The following is a 17,748-nucleotide window of genomic DNA, read 5'->3' as shown; positions in this document are numbered from 1 at the left end:
CCCTTTAGAAAAGGATTTTATTTCATCATAGAAACACAACCTGGAATAAATGACTCCTAATGGAAACACCTACAGCTATCTTTATCCCCTAGCTTCACTTCTGAGATGTAAACAATTAAAATTTAACAAGGTTGCAGCCTTAAATCTGTTGGAAACATTCCAAGTAAAAATAATTTAACAAAAATTATACACACTTCCTACAAAATCATACACACTAACCTCCTTTAGAAACCAAATCATTTAACCACCCATTTTCTGCTGCTACACTTGAGGGTGTAAAAAGTGAATGTTTTAACGTGAAGGAGCATCAAACTACTGATACTCCCCCAAGATGGAGAGCAGGTTGAGTTTTCCACTTTCTCACCAGGACTCAATGTGCCAGGATTATCTTCTCTTGGCATTCCATTTTTTTTCTCTCTCCTTTTTAAAATTACAAAAAGGGGGGGGGAGAGAGAGAAAGGGCCCACCATGGCAAGGTGCCCTTGGTCCCTGTGAGTGTGTGGTAACCCTCCCATCTCATAGTCCCCCACTTCAGCTGCAGCACATCACTGGCCTTGGCTTGCGAACACAAATTGCACTCCGTGGTCTTCATTTTCACCAGTGTTCCTCTTTGTGATTTCCCTGACTAGAGGATGGGCCACATTGTCTGATCAGCAGTTTCAAAAGAAAATTAAAATTAGCGGTGCCCAATGCGCCTTGTGTGTGTGGCTAATGAGAATGAGTTTCTGGTCCCCGGTCTTATGGTGAACTGTGGTCTTGGGTTCCTGGGACACTGGCTGCATAAGAAACTTGGCTTTCATGCTGACAGGCAAGAGGCACAGGATGCTGGGAGGCCCAGCCCTTCATTACCTGTTTGTGATTCCATGGTGGCTGCGGGGGGACTGGGAGTTCTCATGGTGGCGGCTGCACCCTCCGCTCCTCTCCCTGCTGCTGCGCTGGCCTTTGCTGTGGGACTTCCACAGGTCAGGGCTGTCCCCGTCCATGCACGAGAGCTTCTGGCGTGGCCGCTGCTCCTTGCGCTGCAGCCTTGAGTCTTCACTGTTAGCTGCAGTTCTGGACCAGCTTGTGTTTGCTGGGGGTGGCTGGTGAGCTCTCCTGACCTGTGTGGCTGACACATGGACTTTGCCAGGCTCCCAATTACTCTTGACTCTCTTCAGCTGGTCTTCCTCCTTGGGCACACTGTGGTCGCAGGCAGGAACACCCCTGGCATGCTTGCTGTCCTTGGGGATTTGGGCGAGAATCCCCGGGTACCTCTTCTCCAGGGAGTCACCCTCCAGAACCACACAGAGTGGATCCAGAGCCTCCTTGTACCTGACTTTGGCTGTTCTGCTGCCTGTCATGTCCTTGGGTGTGCAGTCAGTGTGCACTTGGGGCTGGGGCAGGGCCTCCTTGGGGGTTCTGGGAGCCAGTGGGCCCCCAGGGGGGTGGAGCATGGCTGCACAGGAGATGGAGCTGCCGGAAGTGGTCTGCAGAACCTCTTGCTTGGGCTGCAGCAGGTCTTTGTGCAGGTGTGTGTCATGGGGCTGCTTGCACAGCAGGGAGGTCCGCTGCTGCACCTGCATCTTATGCTCCTTTTCCCCCTGCCTCAGCTCCTTCTGCTCCTGTTTCTCCAGCTTTGCAGCTTTGGCTCTGCTCAGCAGCGCCACCAAAAGCCGGATGGACTGGAGGTTCCTCTGAACCAGCCTCAGCTTCCTCTCCTCCAGTTTGATCCTGTGGAGCTTTTTCTGCTCTTCTGCCTGAAGCCTCTCTAGATGCTTCTGACTTCTCCAGAACTCTCGGCCCCTCTGCTTTTGCGGTCTTTTGTGAATCTTCTCTCCCCCCTTCCTCTCTCTTGCCAGTTCTTCCAGCTCCTTCAGTTTTCTTTCCTTCACCCGCAGCCTCTCCTCCGCTTCCTTCTCTCTGCGCTTCTGTTCTCGCTGCTGCTCCAGCTCTTGAAGCTTCTGTCTTTCCAACTGTCGTTTTTTAATTGAAGCTTCTCCCAGGTGTTTGGTGGAATCAAGAGAAACTTTGATGTTACAGGCCACAGCCTTACCATCCTTCCCTTTGTACATTAGCTTCATCCCACGCAAAGCACTCATGGCCTGAAGGAAGCCCCCATGCTCGCAGTACTGTACGTAAGCCTCAAAGCTCAAGGGTCCCCCGAAACCAAACACGTGGAAATTTCGACTGGTCATCTCCTCGCGGTAGGGGTCCAACATGGGGATGTCCACATTCCTGATCTCCCCGAACTTCTCAAACACCTTGACGAGTACCTCCTGGCTGGGTTTCTCTGAGCCTAATTCCTTCTGGGTGAACCACTTGCAGGGCAGCCCCTCTAGATGGATGGTGTCTGGCCACTCCCCCAGCAGCATCTCATTCCCTTCCTTTGCGTTGAGAGAGAAGTCCAAGTCACCACGGGTGGGGAAGTCCATCTTGAACTCAGTGGCGTGCACCTTTAGGAGGTCAGAGAAGCCACTGAGCTTAATGGTCTTACCGTCCAGGCAGGCTAGGAATGATTTGACCAGGCTTTTGTTCTCCACCTCCCCCTCAAAACGAATGAAGTCCATAGTGCTCTTGGAGATGCGCAGTGTGGAGAACTGGTGGTTGTGCACCATGTCCTTGAGCCGCTCCATCACCTCCCAGTTGGAGATGGATTTCCCAGGCTGCTGCAGCTGCGGAAGGGCCACGCTGATGGTCATCTTCGTGATGGGCTTCAGGTACAGGCCATAAGAGGGGCACAGCTCCACTGCCTCAGATGTGTCATGCACTATGGTAGTCAGAGCCATAGCCAGGATCTTAGCCCTGAAACATGAGATGCAGATGGTCAGGGTGAGGCTGGGGGACAAAGAGGCACCATGGCAGCAATTTGTTGTGTTGTTACAGGAACTGCGCTCTGCCTCCTTAAAGGCTATCACCATCTACTGAATTTTCTAGTTAGCATGGAAGAGGGGTTGTGTAATGGGTCTGGACAAAAGATTGTGCACTCTCAAGGGCACAGGGCACTCCAAAAAACTTGAGCCAGAGCAGCTCTGCCGCATAGTGGGTATGCCTGGCAGGCACCAACAACTCCATCCCCCAGGTATCCCTGGTATTCTGGTATCCTCACCCCATCTGTCCAGCTATCTCCTAGATTCAGGTACCTGCCCCAGCCCTCCAAATTTTGAGCCCCCTACTGTCCCAGTTTCCAGGGTTCACCAGTATCCCTGGACATCACAGACCCCTATGTACATGTGGCAGCCACATTCTTACCCTGTAGCATAGTACCTGTCTCCTAGGGGCCCTACATTGTATATATCTCAATAACTCAGTGTAGTGCTGCCACCCCTGGGGGCCAGGATAACTAATCCAGCTGTTGACTGAGCCTGGGCTGCCACATTGGGACCAGATACCACCTCCAGAGCCTCTCTGCACTCTGGGATACTCAACACTGCCCCTGGACTGCCTTTAGCTCCCTAGTACCCCCATGAAATCCCTGGTATCTCTGTAGCCCTTTGCCACTGCCAAACCTCTTTAAGTTCCACCCCACAGACTCCTGCTACCACCTTTCATGCCACCCTTCCAGCACCACCAAACTGGCACCTCCGTTTGCCTCCGCGCCTCCGCCCCGCCCCCCCGTTCCTCCCCCAGACCTGACTGCCACTACCTCCCCCCAACCACCACCCAGAGCCCACTGCCCTAGCCCTGGAAGTGACCTTGAGTACTCCTAGACTCGCAGCATGGCCCCCACCCCCAGCCCCTTAGCAGCCGGGTACCGCCCCCAGGCCTGCCCCCCATACCTGGTTCCGCCCCCTGAGGCCCAGGGGCAGGACCAAGACCAGTAGAGAGGAGAGGCAGTTGAGGGCATCAGAGGACGTTCTGAGCAGGGCTCGGCCTGCAGCGCGGTTCTCCCCGCCCCCCGCTGCGCCCTCACCTTCTGCCCAAATCTTGCACATGTATCAGATGTTATCGCCAGTACCCAGCGTGACTTCGTAATACAAGCAGATACTCTTTAAAAAATCTTCGATCTTTCACAGGAGTGTATAATAGCTAAAAAAAAAGTCTCCTTCCGCAATAAATAACTTTTTAAATTCAGTTTACCTAAAGGTTTGCCTTATTCCCTTTCTGGTCTTTCCAACTAGTTAAATCCGTTCTTCTGTTACTTCTACAGCCTAACTCCGGAATCCAAAAGTATGTCAATACATTTCATGAAGGTAAAATGATAAATGTTTAGCTTCTTTGTTTTCCTATGTGCCTTTTTAGTTTTAGTTCTACTTAACCTCATCAGAAAAGTTTATTTTATCGCCGTGTGCTGATGAGAGCTCATGTGTAAAATGCTATCTTTAATGGATGGCAATTACAACAAGGACTAGATAAGCATTTTATGCTTCCATAATGGTGAGCAGCCTATTGAAGTCTGTTCTCAACACATAAGGAAAATTTAAGCACTCCCTTTCTTTTTAGATAAAAATGAAGATTTAAAGAAACTTGCAGAGAATGAAATTACTCTGTGTCAAAAAGAAATAACGCAGTTAAAGCACCAGGTATGGTATTTGTGTAAACAGTGAAGCATTTCTGCCATCTCTGTGTCTCTAGCATTAGCTGAGGCGTCGTCCTAGAGCTCCAACCTTGCATGCTTCTCTTCCATATTACAGCAGCTTCCAGATTCAGATTTGAGTGCATTTTCTTCCATATCAGTCCTACCTGTAACAAGCACTTGTTTCTTATTAATAGAATGGAGACCTGATAAAAAGCATGTAAGAACTCTTAAGATAAAATAAATATTAGGTTGACTCTTATACAATGCAATTGTAACATTTAAGGAAGATTTTCTGCATTATATTTTTCTAATTGTCAAGGTGGCGACATTATTAAATTTTTATTTGCTTAGAATAATGCTCCAGGAACCCCCATCTGCCCAGCTATCTCTTAAGATCCAAGAACCCTCCCCAGTCCTCCAGATTTTGAACTCCCCTTAATGTCCCATCCCTTAGGGCTCCCCATGTTCTTGAGTACCCCAGACCTCTGTATATATGTGGCCCCCACAGTACCAGCCCTCTTATACCTTTGGGTTTGGAGATTAAATTTTAATTTTTGATTATGGGATAAGTAATATTTTTGTATTTACAGATTGTCTTACTTTTGGTTCCCTCAGAAGAAACTGATGGCAAGGATTTGATCCTGGAGGTAACTGCAGGAGTTGGGGGTCAGGAGGCAATGTTGTTTACTGCAGAGATGTTTGCTATGTATCAGCAATATGCTGCATTTAAAAGATGGAATTTTGAAACCCTGGAATATTTTCCAAGTGAAATAGGTCAGTGAACTGTTCATTTTGATTTGGTAAAATGTATTCTTATTTATCTACTTATGTTCTAGGAAAAAGGTTAACAAGACCATGACTAGCTGTAGAACTTTTTTTACGGAAGCTTAGTTTTGTGATTATTTACTTAATAATTTTGAGTGTAAGCGTATCACTTTTGAAATGGCCCGTAAAATCTCATTAGTCATTCAGTAGTAACTGTGGAGTGACTCTGTCTTTAAAAATAGTCTTTTAAATGTGTCATTGATGTTAATTCATTAGTACCAAAAATCAGTTGTGTTTAATAATTATAGAACAGTAAAAGAGTAAGACCAAATAACAAAGACATGCTATAGTTCTTTAATATGCTTATTTTTTTATTCTGTCTAGTATAGTTCAAAGTAGTAGCCAAGAACTCATAAATAGCAAGAATAATAAAAAGAATTCTATTTTCTACTTTCAAGGTGGCCTCAGACATGCTTCTGCTAGCATTGGGGGGTCAGAAGCCTATAAATCTATGAAATTTGAAGGAGGAGTGCACAGAGTTCAGAGAGTGCCCAGGACTGAGAAGCAAGGCCGTATCCATACCAGCACAATGACAGTGGCCATTTTACCCCAGCCTACTGAGGTGAGGGATCCTTATGCCCTGGTGGTGGAATCTTGAGCCCACCTTACTTCTTGCCTTGTCTTTGAGAATGAAGTATGGATTATTTGAGAATGAAGATTAATCAGCAGTTTCTGTTAATTAATTTTAAGGAAATTTTTACTTCATGGTAGTGTTAATGATTCTTTTAAGTATAATTGGTGTGGGGTGTGAGAATATGTGTGTGTGTGTGTGTGCATGCACGCTTGCCTGTGTGTGCAGCCTGCATGGGGAATGGAACAGGGAAGAGAGAAAATGAAAAAGTAAATGGCAGTAGCTACCAATAAGGACTACCCTCTTTGGTTTAACCACGCTGAGTGGTTTAAATTTGCAGGTGGTGAAAGCTTTTATGAAAGGATGGGAGAGGGGTTCCTGTATGGTCCAGTTCTTCTGGCAGTTTTAGGAAGGAATCCTGTGGAGAATTAAGAGACTAAGGGCATGACAGCATTCATACTGCCAGGACCATAGACAGGTCAGAGTAGTCAGTAGTTGTTCAGGGAACAGAGCTTTATAGACATAGTGCTTCTGAGGGTGACGCCCAGGACACAGCACTGTCCTGCTGTCACCACACAGTGTAGTCACTGAGTCTGTACGCTCAGCTTCTGAGCCTTCACCATGTTCCTTTACCTCAAGATGCATGAAATAAAACCTTTTTCTATTAAAGCTTGCATCTTCCTCTCTCAAGAAAGCTTGCATATTTCTTGAATGTAGAAATATTCTGTAAAAGAAAAGAACGTAATTTACAGAGAAGCTCAGTTTTTGAGAATTAGGAAGTGTTTACTTTTCTGCCTTTTTTTTTTTTTTTTTTTTGATTCCCTTCTCTTCTGGAAAGAAAACCTAATTGTATCCTTCTAAATACAATGTATTCTTTTTTTTTTTTTTTGGTGGAACCGGTGATTGAGCTCAGGCCCTTGTGCTTGCCAGGGAAACATTTATTCCACTGAGCCATCTCCCCAGCCCAGCCTCTACAATTTATTCTTAAAAGTAAATCTTTTAAATCTTATATGAACTCTACATATGTAACGTGTGTTTATAAATAAGCCTTTATATAGTGGTACATGTAAATTTTTTTAAATGTTGATATTTCTTCCCTCGTGTAGATTAATTTGGTGATTAATCCTAAAGATCTGAGAATTGAAACAAAGCGAGCCAGTGGAGCAGGGGGTCAGCACGTGAACACCACGGACAGTGCTGTCCGGATAGTTCATCTTCCAACAGGTATTTTCTGGGACATAAAACACGGAAGAGAGGGGTTGGGGAGATGGCTCAGTGGAATAAGCGCTTCCCTGGCAAGCGCAAGGCCCTGAGTTCAATCCCCGGTTGCGCAAAAAAAAAACAAGAGAAGTCAGTTTCTGAGGGAAGTAACTAATTTTCCATTGATTTAGACCCTCAATACGAAAGAAATTGTATCACTGAGGATTGTTATTCATTACATGATCTTAAAATCTGTAGCTGATACTTTGCAGGGTGGTTACAAAGCCAGGAAGAGGGAGAGGTCTGAGCCCATGGAGTTCCTTCATTAGTGATTGTGGAGAGAGGTATCTGTCAGTAATCCTTCAGTGCCTTTCTAAAGTAAATGTTCAATAATTTTAGATATATTTTAAATGCTCACAGTGAAACTATTATTATGGTTCCTTATTAAAAAAATACCCTAAGTCACTACCTCTTGTCCTTGTCTGAGGACTACTTTTTTTTTTTGGGGGGGGGACCGGGGGTTGAACTCAGGCCCTTGTGCTTGCCAAGGAAGCGCCTATTCTACTGAGCCATCTCCCCGTGTCTGAGGACTTCTTTCAGAAAATGACAACAGTAGTCCTCCTGCCAAGAAATACACCTCCAGATAAAATATGCATATAATTTAAGGGGTTTCTGTCTTTTATTGAATTTATTCACAGACTTCCAAGGGATCTGAGCCAGTCATTAGGTAAAGGAACTGTATCTAAATCTTCTTAGGTGAGTGTACTACTATGTAGAATTAAGTAGTAAGTGTTACTATGGTGCTATATGTGTGTAAAGAACATAGGGCTCAGTAGAATAAGTGCTTCCCTGGCAAGCGCAAGGGTCTGAGTTCAATCCCTGGTTCCATCAAAAAAAAAAATTTAATAGCTATCACTCTAATTCTAGGAAATTAATCTTATGTATCTTAGTTTCTATAAGGAATTATTTCTTCAAAAAATTAGAGTAAGGGAGGATATGGGTAGGTGTCTCAGTTATTGTTCTCTCATTGCTGGGACAAAATACCCAACACCCCAGATGAAGGAAGGAAAGATTTATTTGGCTCACGGTTTGTGGCGGTTTCAGTCCATACTCAGCTGGCTCCAAGGCAGAGTGCCACATGGCAGGGGGCGGCAGTTCATGGTGACAGAAAATGGCAGAACAGCTAGGGAAGAGCAGCAGCAGTGGCAGAGGCCACTTGCCCTTTCTTACACTGTGCTCCGGCTATTGCTGTGTAGCACTCACACCCATAATTCCTGCATTGGATCATGAATTAATCATGAACTCTAGAAGCCACCCCATGACTGCATGAGGACTTGGGGGACAACCAAACACAAACCATTTTGTGGTTATTGTTTAGTATGTATGCTTTCCATATGTAAGTACTTTGTTGTACAGCTTACAGTTTTCTGATAAACTTTATAAAGTTTAATATCTACCTTTTACGTTAGCATATTGTTTGTCCCTAATAAAGGAAAAAAAGTTAAGGAAAGATGGTGTTACTTGATGGTAAATTCAGGTTATTCTGTTTTCTTTAATCCTTATTATAATATTCAGGTGTTGTTTCTGAATGCCAACAAGAGAGATCTCAACTTAAAAATAAAGAAATGGCTATGAAAAAGTTACGTGCAAAGCTGTACAACATGCAACTGGAGGAAGAAACAAGTAAAAGATACAGTGCTAGAAAGATTCAGGTAAGAAGTAATGCTTCAAAAAGGTAAACGTTTTTTGTTAACTCAGTATTTGTATGTTAAAACTGTTTACATGTATTTGTCAAAATAAGAAATCAGGTAGCTTAAATAAGGGCTATTCCTGTTCTGTAGTAATCTTATAACTGTGCCCTATTTTCTCTTTCTCAGCCATTGTCAAAGTTACTGAAAAAAACAGATAGACTTGGTAGTAATTCTTCAGTGTGAGGCATTCATCATCTCATCACTACTCAGATGCCTACATTAATTCACAGAGTGTGAAGATAACTATTTACCAGCTTCTATATACACATCATCACTGTAGTAGACATTATTTGTCTTTATTTTACAGATAGGGACATTAAAGTTTAAAGTTGAAATCAATTGCCTGGTGTCATACAGCATTAAAGTGGGACACAGGATTCAAATACTAATCTGATTATAAAGCCCACATTCTTATTTCTATCATGTTCCCAATGTCTTTTGGGGATTCACAGTATTAAAATTTGATTCTTGAATTATGATTTATATTACAAATCAAGAACATAATCCCAGATAAGCCGTATTTGTAGGCTTAAGCTATCCTGAATCTAACTGTGTATCATATCTTTTTTTTTTTAACAGATTGGAACTAAAGGAAGATCAGAGAAAATAAGAACATATAATTTTCCACAAAACCGGGTCACAGATCACAGAATAAACAAATCACTGCATGATCTTCAAACTTTTATGAGAGGAGATTATTTACTAGATGAACTTATACAGTCATTGAAAGACTATGCTGATTATGAATCTTTGGTAGAAATTATTTCTGAAAAAGTTTAAGGTGATTTGTTATTAAAGTCTTTTATACAACATATGGCTTAGAAAAATTTTATGACAGCAAATACCCACTAGTATTTTCTTGAAAAACATGAGTTAACACAGTAATGTGTGTATTCTTAAGACATGGATCATTAGTGTAGATCTCTCAGTGTATTAGTAAAACATACACATAGGATCAACAACACCGTTGTCATAACTTCAAACTCTTCTGCATAACAAGTAAAGTAATAAATAGTCATTTGTTTCCTGTAAAGTATTTAATTGACAAAAATTTTGTTTAGCTATTAGGAATGCTTCAAACATAAAATAGAAATATGGCAATACATACAACGTTAGTCAGTGTCCAGTCAGCAGCCCAAAACCTTGTCATTAATTTGACTGACAATGGCATAGAAAACAACTCAAATACACTCACATTGAGATTGTACCTTCAGATTGAGGAAACACAAAATGAAAGAACACTCTCGTAGACCACAGGCTCCTGTTAGCAGGTGTGGTTGCAGATTACTTGGTGATGGAAAGCTTTCTGGGTTGCCCTGGGCCAGAGCTGGTCTGCAGCTGGTCTACAGCTTGGTAGCCCAGGAATTATAAGCAGATGACCTTAGGGCCTCAGCAACTGATAAGGGAGAAACTTTAACATGTAAATAAAACTTAGTGAATAGTAAGCCTTTCTCTATTACAGTTCCTTAGAGAAGCAGAAAGAATAGGTGTATACACAGAGCAAAGATTTGATTAGTGAGGGCTTCTGTGATTATCAAGCCTGACAAGTTCAAAATATGCATCATAGGCCAGGAGTGGTGGTGCATACCTGTCATTCAGCACTGGATAGGCTGAGGCAGGAGAATCGCACTGCAAGTTCAAGGGTGGCCTGGGCTACACAGTAAGCTCAAGGGCAGCCCTGAAACCTGGTCTCAAAAAGAAAAAAAGCATAACACCACAGCTAGAGACCCAGGAGAGCTGATGGTGCAATCCCAATCCTAAGAACCTGCTGGAGAATTTTCTCTTGGTTGGAGATAGCTAGTCTTATTCTAGTGTAACTATTGACTACATGAACCCACTGACATGAAAAGACAATCTGTTTACTCAGAATGCACTGATTTGCGGTTTCATCCAAAATGCATTTATCAGGGTTTTACTGGAAGAAGAGATAACACAAGATGGACAAATACAGAAGAAATTCCAAGATTGGCTTATGACAGTCACAGAGGCCGATGAGGAAGTATGCAGAGGGCATGTGCACACTGGAGTCAGAAGGATTCAGTCCAAGCTGTGGAGCTCACTGCAGTTTTCTGTGCAAGATGGAAGGCTGATGAGTCTACACTAGAAGGCTAAAGGATCCAAGGCAGAAGCTGGAGTCTGCGGAAGAAGCCAGAAGACAACGTCCAAGCTGACAGTGAAGACTGGAGCTCTTCCAAAGTAAAGTTTATCCTTTCTTTACACCCTAGGGTTTGAGTTTGTGGAGCGGATTTAGTTAAGCTTCTAAACTTCTCAAGTTGACACAGTGGATCAAGCACTACAGTGAGCCTATGAGAATTGTCTCTCATGAACAGGATTAATGCCAACATGAAAGGGGCTTCATGTGGTGTTCAGCTAGCTTGCCCTTTCTGAAAGCCTAGCACAAAGGCCTTCCACCCAACCAGCACCTTGAGCTTTGAGAAGTTTCTGTTCTTTGTATATTACCAACTCAGCTGGGTATGGTGATAACACACCTATAGCTCATCACCACTTGGGAGGCTGAGTCAGGCTTGGTTATAGTTTGAGGCCAACCTGGGCTGCATGGGTCAAGGCCAATCTGAACTACATAGTGAGTCTTGGATCTCAAACAAAATTACCTACTTTCAGATACTGGGTTATAGCAACAGAAATGGACCAAGCTCCAATATTGAATGAAAGGTGAATTTTCTGCTGAGACACAACAGACTTAACTGGTAAAACACCCACACTCACTGCCTAGTTTCAGTCATGTCTTCATATTTGCTTAGTGTCTCAGGTAGATAACAAATATCAGGACATTCACCATTAAACATTTTAGCTCATACTTTTAAAAAAAGGCACCGTTCCAGCAAAGCATGTGTTACCATCACACTTGAAATTCACACCAAATTCCAAGTATCTCCAAATAACTAAGAATACAGATCTCTCTACCTCTCCCCTAAATGTGTTACAGCTGACTTCTTCAGGTGAAGATCCAATTAAAGATTATGCATGGACTATATTGGTTTTATCACTTAAATTTCTTCAACCTTAAACAACCTTGCCACCTTCTCCCATTTTTTCACAGCATTGCATTATATTTTCATTTGAGAAGATCAGGCTAAATATAGGTGTTCTTTAACTAGTTTAAGTCAGTATTTCTTGCATGTTGGGAGTCAAACCTTAAGGCTCAGCCAGTTTAAATACCGCTGCTCTTCCTGTGACTTACTTAGCATTGCCACCACTGCAATATTGATTCAAATAGACCAGCCTTGAGGGCTCATATGCTTTTACTGGAATGTGTTGGATTTTCTTTAAAGATGCCAGAGGAGACCAGTGCACTAACCCTGTGATTGCAAGAAATTATCTTTTTTTTTTTTTTTGTGGAACTGAGGATTGAACTCAGGCCCTTGCGCTTGCCCGAGAAACACTTTATTCTACTGAGCCATCTCCCCAGTCCCAAGAATTTATCTCTTAAAACCTAAATTTCTTAAGTGAAAAGATTCAAAAGGAGCATGTTCCCTTTTCTGTGGAACCCTGGTTATACATTGCTGCTTTCTATGAAGGTTGACTCCAAAGAATTGGGCCTGCAAGGGAAGAATAGCCCAGCACTGTTGGTTTTGAGCTGCAGAAGATCTTGTCTTGAGCAACAGAGAATAAAAGGTGCCCTTGATATAGAAAGGACATTCGGGCATTAAAAAAAAAATTTGAAACACTAGAAATGACAAGATTTTTTTTTCTTTTATGAGGCAGGTTTTGCTCTGTAATTCAGGCTGGCCTTTAATTCACTATGTATCCTAAGATGGCCTGGAATATTCAATAATCCTCCTGCCTCAGCTTCCCAAAGGATTTTTTAAAAAACATAATGTAAACTAAGACTTATTATTAGGAGGACTCCACCTCGTAGATAATGCATGTTAAATTTATGACAGTTATTAGGTGAGGTATCCTGAGAAAAATTATTTCACCATTCAAGCTATATGATTATGGTATTAAAAGAATTATGAGTCATGTATTTAACTCCCAGTTGGCACATTCTTTCCATACTGGTTAGGATCAATAGTAATCTAGAGTTCTTATGAATATATGCATTTTTTTTTTTTTTTTTGCAGAACCGGGGATTGAACTCAGGTCCTTGGCGCTTACCAGGGAAGCGCTTATTCCACTGAGCCATCTTCCCGGCCCCGAATATATGCATTTTATACAATCAAAACAGCATCATCAGATAATGTTTCTATTTTTTTAGAGACAAGGTCTCACTATGTAGCCCAGGCTAACCTTGAATTTTCAGTGATCTTGCTGCCTCAGCCTTAGTGCTGGCATTACAAGCATGCGCCACCATGCCCAGGTTTGTTTCCTGTTTGTTTTTATTTTTTGGTACCAAGAATCAAACTTGTCCTGCTTGCCGAGCAGGCACTGTGCCACCAAGTCCAAGTTTTGTTTCTTAAGTCAAATATTTATTGGCCAAATTTTTACAGCCCTGCTTGTGTTAACTTTCACCATTGTTTATATTGACAATGTATTGTCTCACCTGATTGCTTTAAAAGAGATTTATACAAAAACATTCAAGACAAGAAACAGTCCTAAGGCTATTTTTTTTTCTTGTGACTTTTTCTATTTATTTATTTATTTATTTATTTATTTATTTGGCGGAACTGGGGATTGAACTCAGGTCCTTGTCCTTGCCAGGCAAGCATTTATTCTACTGAGCCATCTCCCCGGCCCCTTTCTTTTCATTTATTACCCTTTAAAAAAACCAAAAACTTTACTTGAGAGACATTATGGCAATAAATGGTACGTCCTGAGAAGAAGTACATATTTAGAAGACCAGGATGGCAGGCACTCCAAGCGCGACCCCTCTATTATACATCGCCATCCTCAGTGCAGCTGCCTGGCTCACAGGCACCAGCATATAGAGTTAGTCAGGGTGAGAATCTCACCAGCCAACCGCTAGTCTTGAAAACCTGCTCATGTCCCCCAGGATCACTGCCCCACCCATCTCATGCATACAAATGTATGACTTTGCCCCTGTCATGTTTCTCAGCTTTTCTCCTGGCCTACTCCTCACTGTCCAATCCTCAAGTTCTTGCTTTCCTTTTATTTGTGTTGTAACTTTCTATATGTAATTCCTCTTTTAAGTTCTTATACTAGGGAGACAATACGGTATTTACACATGTAAGCTGTCTACTTTTAATCTGAAGAGAATCCCTCTCACAAAAAGACATTCTGTGTTCATAGCAGCTACCGGATTCAGCTTTCAGTGACCTATGCAACTCATCATCACGTTTTGGTCTTTTTTTGATGCAGGGTCTCACTATGCAGTTCAGGCTGGCCTTGAGCTCACTTTGTGACCCAGGCTGGTTCTGAACTTGCACTGATACTTCTGCCTCAGCCTCCCCACTGCTGGGATTACAGGTGAGTGTCACCATGCCTGGCCTTGTTTTATAACTTCTTAATCATTTTCCAGGTTTCTTTTTTGGACAAAGGTACAGATCCACAGGTGATTAAATACTACAATCTATTTACTGTCTCCTCACCTTCTCCAACAGGTAGTAACTAGAAAAGTTAGACTGCAGGTTGGATTTTATTCTTTAAACAAGTTTGCACAGTTATTCTGGCCCCAACCACTACCTTATCTCCTGCCCTTAGGAAAGGAGAGTGCAAGAGCTGTAGTAATTAAGGTGGAAAAGAACTTCTGACCAGTTTTTAAACTTCCTGTACACTAGAATATGATAGAATTTCTCTGATGTTAAATAGTTTCTAACAATATAAATTTAAACACATCAGAGGACAGGGAGATAGCTCTGTGGTAAAGTTCATACTTATGCTGGGGGCCTTGGGCTCAGTTTGACACAAGTAAGATGAAATTTAAAATGAAATAAAATAATAAATCTGGGCTGGGGAGGTAGCTGACAAGTCTACGCACCTGCCTGGCAAGCGCAGGGACCCAAGTTCGAATCTCCATACCACATGCCATGCCAGCCCCACCTGTGCCAACCACTGAAACTGGGTATGGTGGTGCAGGCCTATAATCTCAGTGCCGGGGAGGCTGAGAAAGGAGGATCACTACAAGTTGGAACCATATAGCAAGACATTGTAACAAATAAATGAATAATAAAAAAGTTTAAGAAAATAAAAGTAGGTGTATTTATTTAATTTTTGAGACAGGGTCTACCTCTGGTATTCAGTTCAGGCTGGCCTTGAACTCAGCATACAGCACAGACTGGTCTCTAACTGGCAGGAATTATCCTGCTTTGTCTGCACAGTGCTAGGATTATAAGAGTATATTATGAACATACAGGGCAATCAGCATTTTGATCAGTCAACTGTTATTGTCTCCTCCTATACTAGTTGCTTATTCCTAGATGATCAAATGTGATTTTGGAAATCCATGACAAGGTAAGAATAAAGGGGTATAATTGTGCTGGAAGTAGAAGCCTAGTGAAATCCTAACCTTTTAAGGTCCTTGAATGGGCCTTCACAGATATTTGCATAAGTAATTTGGATAGCTATCCTGTTACCCATGTATTGGCAATCCTACCTCCCCTTGCTTATGCTGCATGCTCTGCTTAGAAAATACCTCTGTATGGGGCCAGGGAGATAGCTCAGTAGAATGAGTGCTTGCCTGGCAAGTGCAAGGACCTGAGTTCAATCCCCAGTTCTGCCAAAAAAAAAAAGTTCTGTAGACAGATTTCAGGGTCTAAGCTAAAAGGCACCTCATCTCTTAGGCAGAATTAACAGTTCCTTCATTTTTATCTGACAGTACTTTAACATATGCTGTGATCCAGATGGCTTACCCCAAATTCATGTGTTGGATACCACTTAATCTAGAATGCAGCAATGTATGGAAGTGGGACTTTATGGGAGCTGTTTAGGTTTTGAGGGCCCTGCCCTTTGGAATGTTTAATGCTCTTATAAAAGGGCTTGATAAAGGCATTTGGCCCTTTTTGTTCTTCTACCTTCTGCAATGTGAGGACACAGAATTCAAGGTGCCATCCTGGAAATAGAAAGCAGCCTTTACCAGATGGCGGAGTCTCAATCTTACATTTTCTAGGTTATGGAACTGTGCGATATACATTTTCATTCTCTTTAAATTACCCAGCCCGTTATAATGTTACAGTAGCACAAAATGTAGTAAGATACTGCAATTCCTAAATAACAATATTTATGACAAAGTAGTAAAATTATTGGTTTATTTCTGTTCCAAGATTTTGTGTTTAATAAAGAATTAGGAAGTAGAGCATCGTGGAACGTGTCTATAATCCCAGCACTATGGGAGCTGAGACAGAAAAATCCTAAATTCCAGCCTAGCCTGGGCAATTTAGTAAATCCTTGTGTTAAAGACAAAAAGGGAGTGTGTTGTGGCGGGGTAAGGTGGGGTGAGTAGGTTGATAATACTGTGAGGTAGAAATGCTGTGAGTTGAAGCCTTAGGAAAGAGTCGGGAGGGAGGGAGAGAGGGAAGGAAGAAAGGAAAGGAAGGAAAGATGGAAGGATGGACAGGGAAAGGGTGGGTCAGGATCTAGGAAGAACACATACAGATGTCCTTGAGTACAATGGCTGGATTCCCACACGTACCTTTTCACTTTTATGGATGCAAATGTTATAGTGCAGGTGCTCAACTGACTTATGGAGGAGGCCCCTTTCATCTTTGCCCATATCTGAAAACAAGAGGTGATTAAATACCATCTCTAAGGTCAAACTGAGAAATAATGTATAAATATACTACTAACCAGAACCCCAAAAATATTATTCTTCAGAATAACAGGGAATAAAGGACATGGACTTTTGAGTCTCACAGAGTCCCACCTTCATGGAGTCTTCCATGAAGACTTCTACCTTCTGTCATGTAAGGACATGGGTTACCTCAATAATTTTCCTAGTCTATAAGACTCACATGCTTATGAGCTGTGCAGTTCTATAACCACAGTCAGAATTAACTTACACATCTATGTCTAATCATCTCAAGTAAAATGCTAGTATTACTGTAAGATTTAAAGATTTACATTCTTTTTACAGCACTGTATATAAAAAGAACCTATTAGGGTTTTTTACATTTTTATTTTTTGTTTTGTTTTGCTTTTTGAACAGGGTCACACTATATAATTCAGGCTGGCCTGGAACATAGTATATAGTCCAGACTGGCATCAAACTCACTGGGATCTTCTTGCCTTGAGTGCTGGAATTACAGGATGAACCACCACAGTCTGTATATAGTTTTAATATTCAACAATTCAATCCTTTGCTAAATCCCTACAAGTGTCATTGGAAGACACTCTAAACTTTACATGGAAATCTACAAGATACCCAGGACCTGGCTTCTCCCTACCACTTTGACCTTGTCCCCCTAAATTCTATCTTGCTCTATGAGTTCTTGCCAAGCACTTGTGTTCATTCTGCTTTACTGTATAGCTCTCTGGATGACTAGCTCAGCATTCTGATGATGCTTCAACGTCTCACAAATCTTCCTGACCAACATCACTAACCTGTGTCTCACTCCTTTATTCTCTTCCACTCTTATATTTCCTTTCACTTTACTGAAATTCTTAATTATCAATTTCTTTCCCATTTGTACATATACTCCCTGAAGGACTAGACTTATCTTTTTGTACCTGAATCTTCAAGACCCTGCACCAAAGCCAGGCAAAGTAAGGGTCATGACCTCATATGCAAAACTTTGGGGACTAACAAAAGTTTCTATAACCAAAGTTGGTCCTATAATGCGACATTTCTCTTTTTTTTTTTTTTTTTTTTTTTTTTTTTGGTGGAACCAGGGATTGAACTCAGGCCCTTGTGCTTGCCAGGCAAGCGCTTATTCTACTGAGCCATCTCCCGGCCCCTATAATGCTACATTTCAAAAGATGAGGTGGTAGTTATCATAACGCCACAAGGCCGTGAAAATAGTAGTTCCAGTTATGCATGTTCTTGGGCTAAG

General features: G+C 42.2%; 2 protein-coding genes across 2 annotated transcripts; one reads left to right on the top strand and one right to left on the bottom strand.

Moving 5' to 3' along the window:
- Positions 1-514: 514 nt before the first annotated feature.
- On the bottom strand, positions 515-3,969 carry LOC101583045 (A-kinase anchor protein 17A-like). The gene is made up of 2 exons (XM_023700953.1): positions 3,756-3,969; positions 515-2,774 (listed from the first exon to the last, which is right to left on the bottom strand). The coding sequence occupies exons 1-2, from the start codon at positions 3,909-3,911 to the stop codon at positions 846-848; spliced, it is 2,085 nt and encodes a 694-aa protein (XP_023556721.1). The 5' UTR covers positions 3,912-3,969; the 3' UTR covers positions 515-845.
- Positions 3,970-4,313: 344 nt separating this feature from the next.
- Mtrf1l (mitochondrial translational release factor 1 like) lies at positions 4,314-10,451 on the top strand. Its single transcript, XM_023700954.1, has 6 exons — positions 4,314-4,499; positions 5,086-5,269; positions 5,719-5,882; positions 6,998-7,115; positions 8,667-8,803; positions 9,422-10,451. The coding sequence occupies exons 2-6, from the start codon at positions 5,173-5,175 to the stop codon at positions 9,620-9,622; spliced, it is 717 nt and encodes a 238-aa protein (XP_023556722.1). The 5' UTR covers positions 4,314-4,499; positions 5,086-5,172; the 3' UTR covers positions 9,623-10,451.
- Positions 10,452-17,748: the final 7,297 nt, after the last annotated feature.

This window comes from Octodon degus, unplaced genomic scaffold (genome assembly GCF_000260255.1).
Source record: "Octodon degus isolate 3935 unplaced genomic scaffold, OctDeg1.0 scaffold00128, whole genome shotgun sequence".
NCBI classification, from domain to species: Eukaryota; Metazoa; Chordata; class Mammalia; order Rodentia; family Octodontidae; genus Octodon; species Octodon degus.
This window is presented reverse-complemented; position numbering and strand designations above follow the sequence as displayed.

Bases quoted from the DNA above. Each gene is read 5' to 3' on its own strand.
- LOC101583045 (XM_023700953.1), bottom strand. From the start codon at position 3,911: ATGTGCAAGATTTGGGCAGAAGGTGAGGGCGCAGCGGGGGGCGGGGAG. The intron at 2,775-3,755 runs GTATGGGGGGCA...TTCAGGGCTAAG, and splicing joins GCCTCAGGGGGCGGAACCAG to ATCCTGGCTATGGCTCTGAC.
- Mtrf1l (XM_023700954.1), top strand. From the start codon at position 5,173: ATGTTGTTTACTGCAGAGATGTTTGCTATGTATCAGCAATATGCTGCA. The intron at 5,883-6,997 runs GTGAGGGATCCT...TCCCTCGTGTAG, and splicing joins TTTTACCCCAGCCTACTGAG to ATTAATTTGGTGATTAATCC. The intron at 8,804-9,421 runs GTAAGAAGTAAT...TTTTTTTAACAG, and splicing joins ACAGTGCTAGAAAGATTCAG to ATTGGAACTAAAGGAAGATC.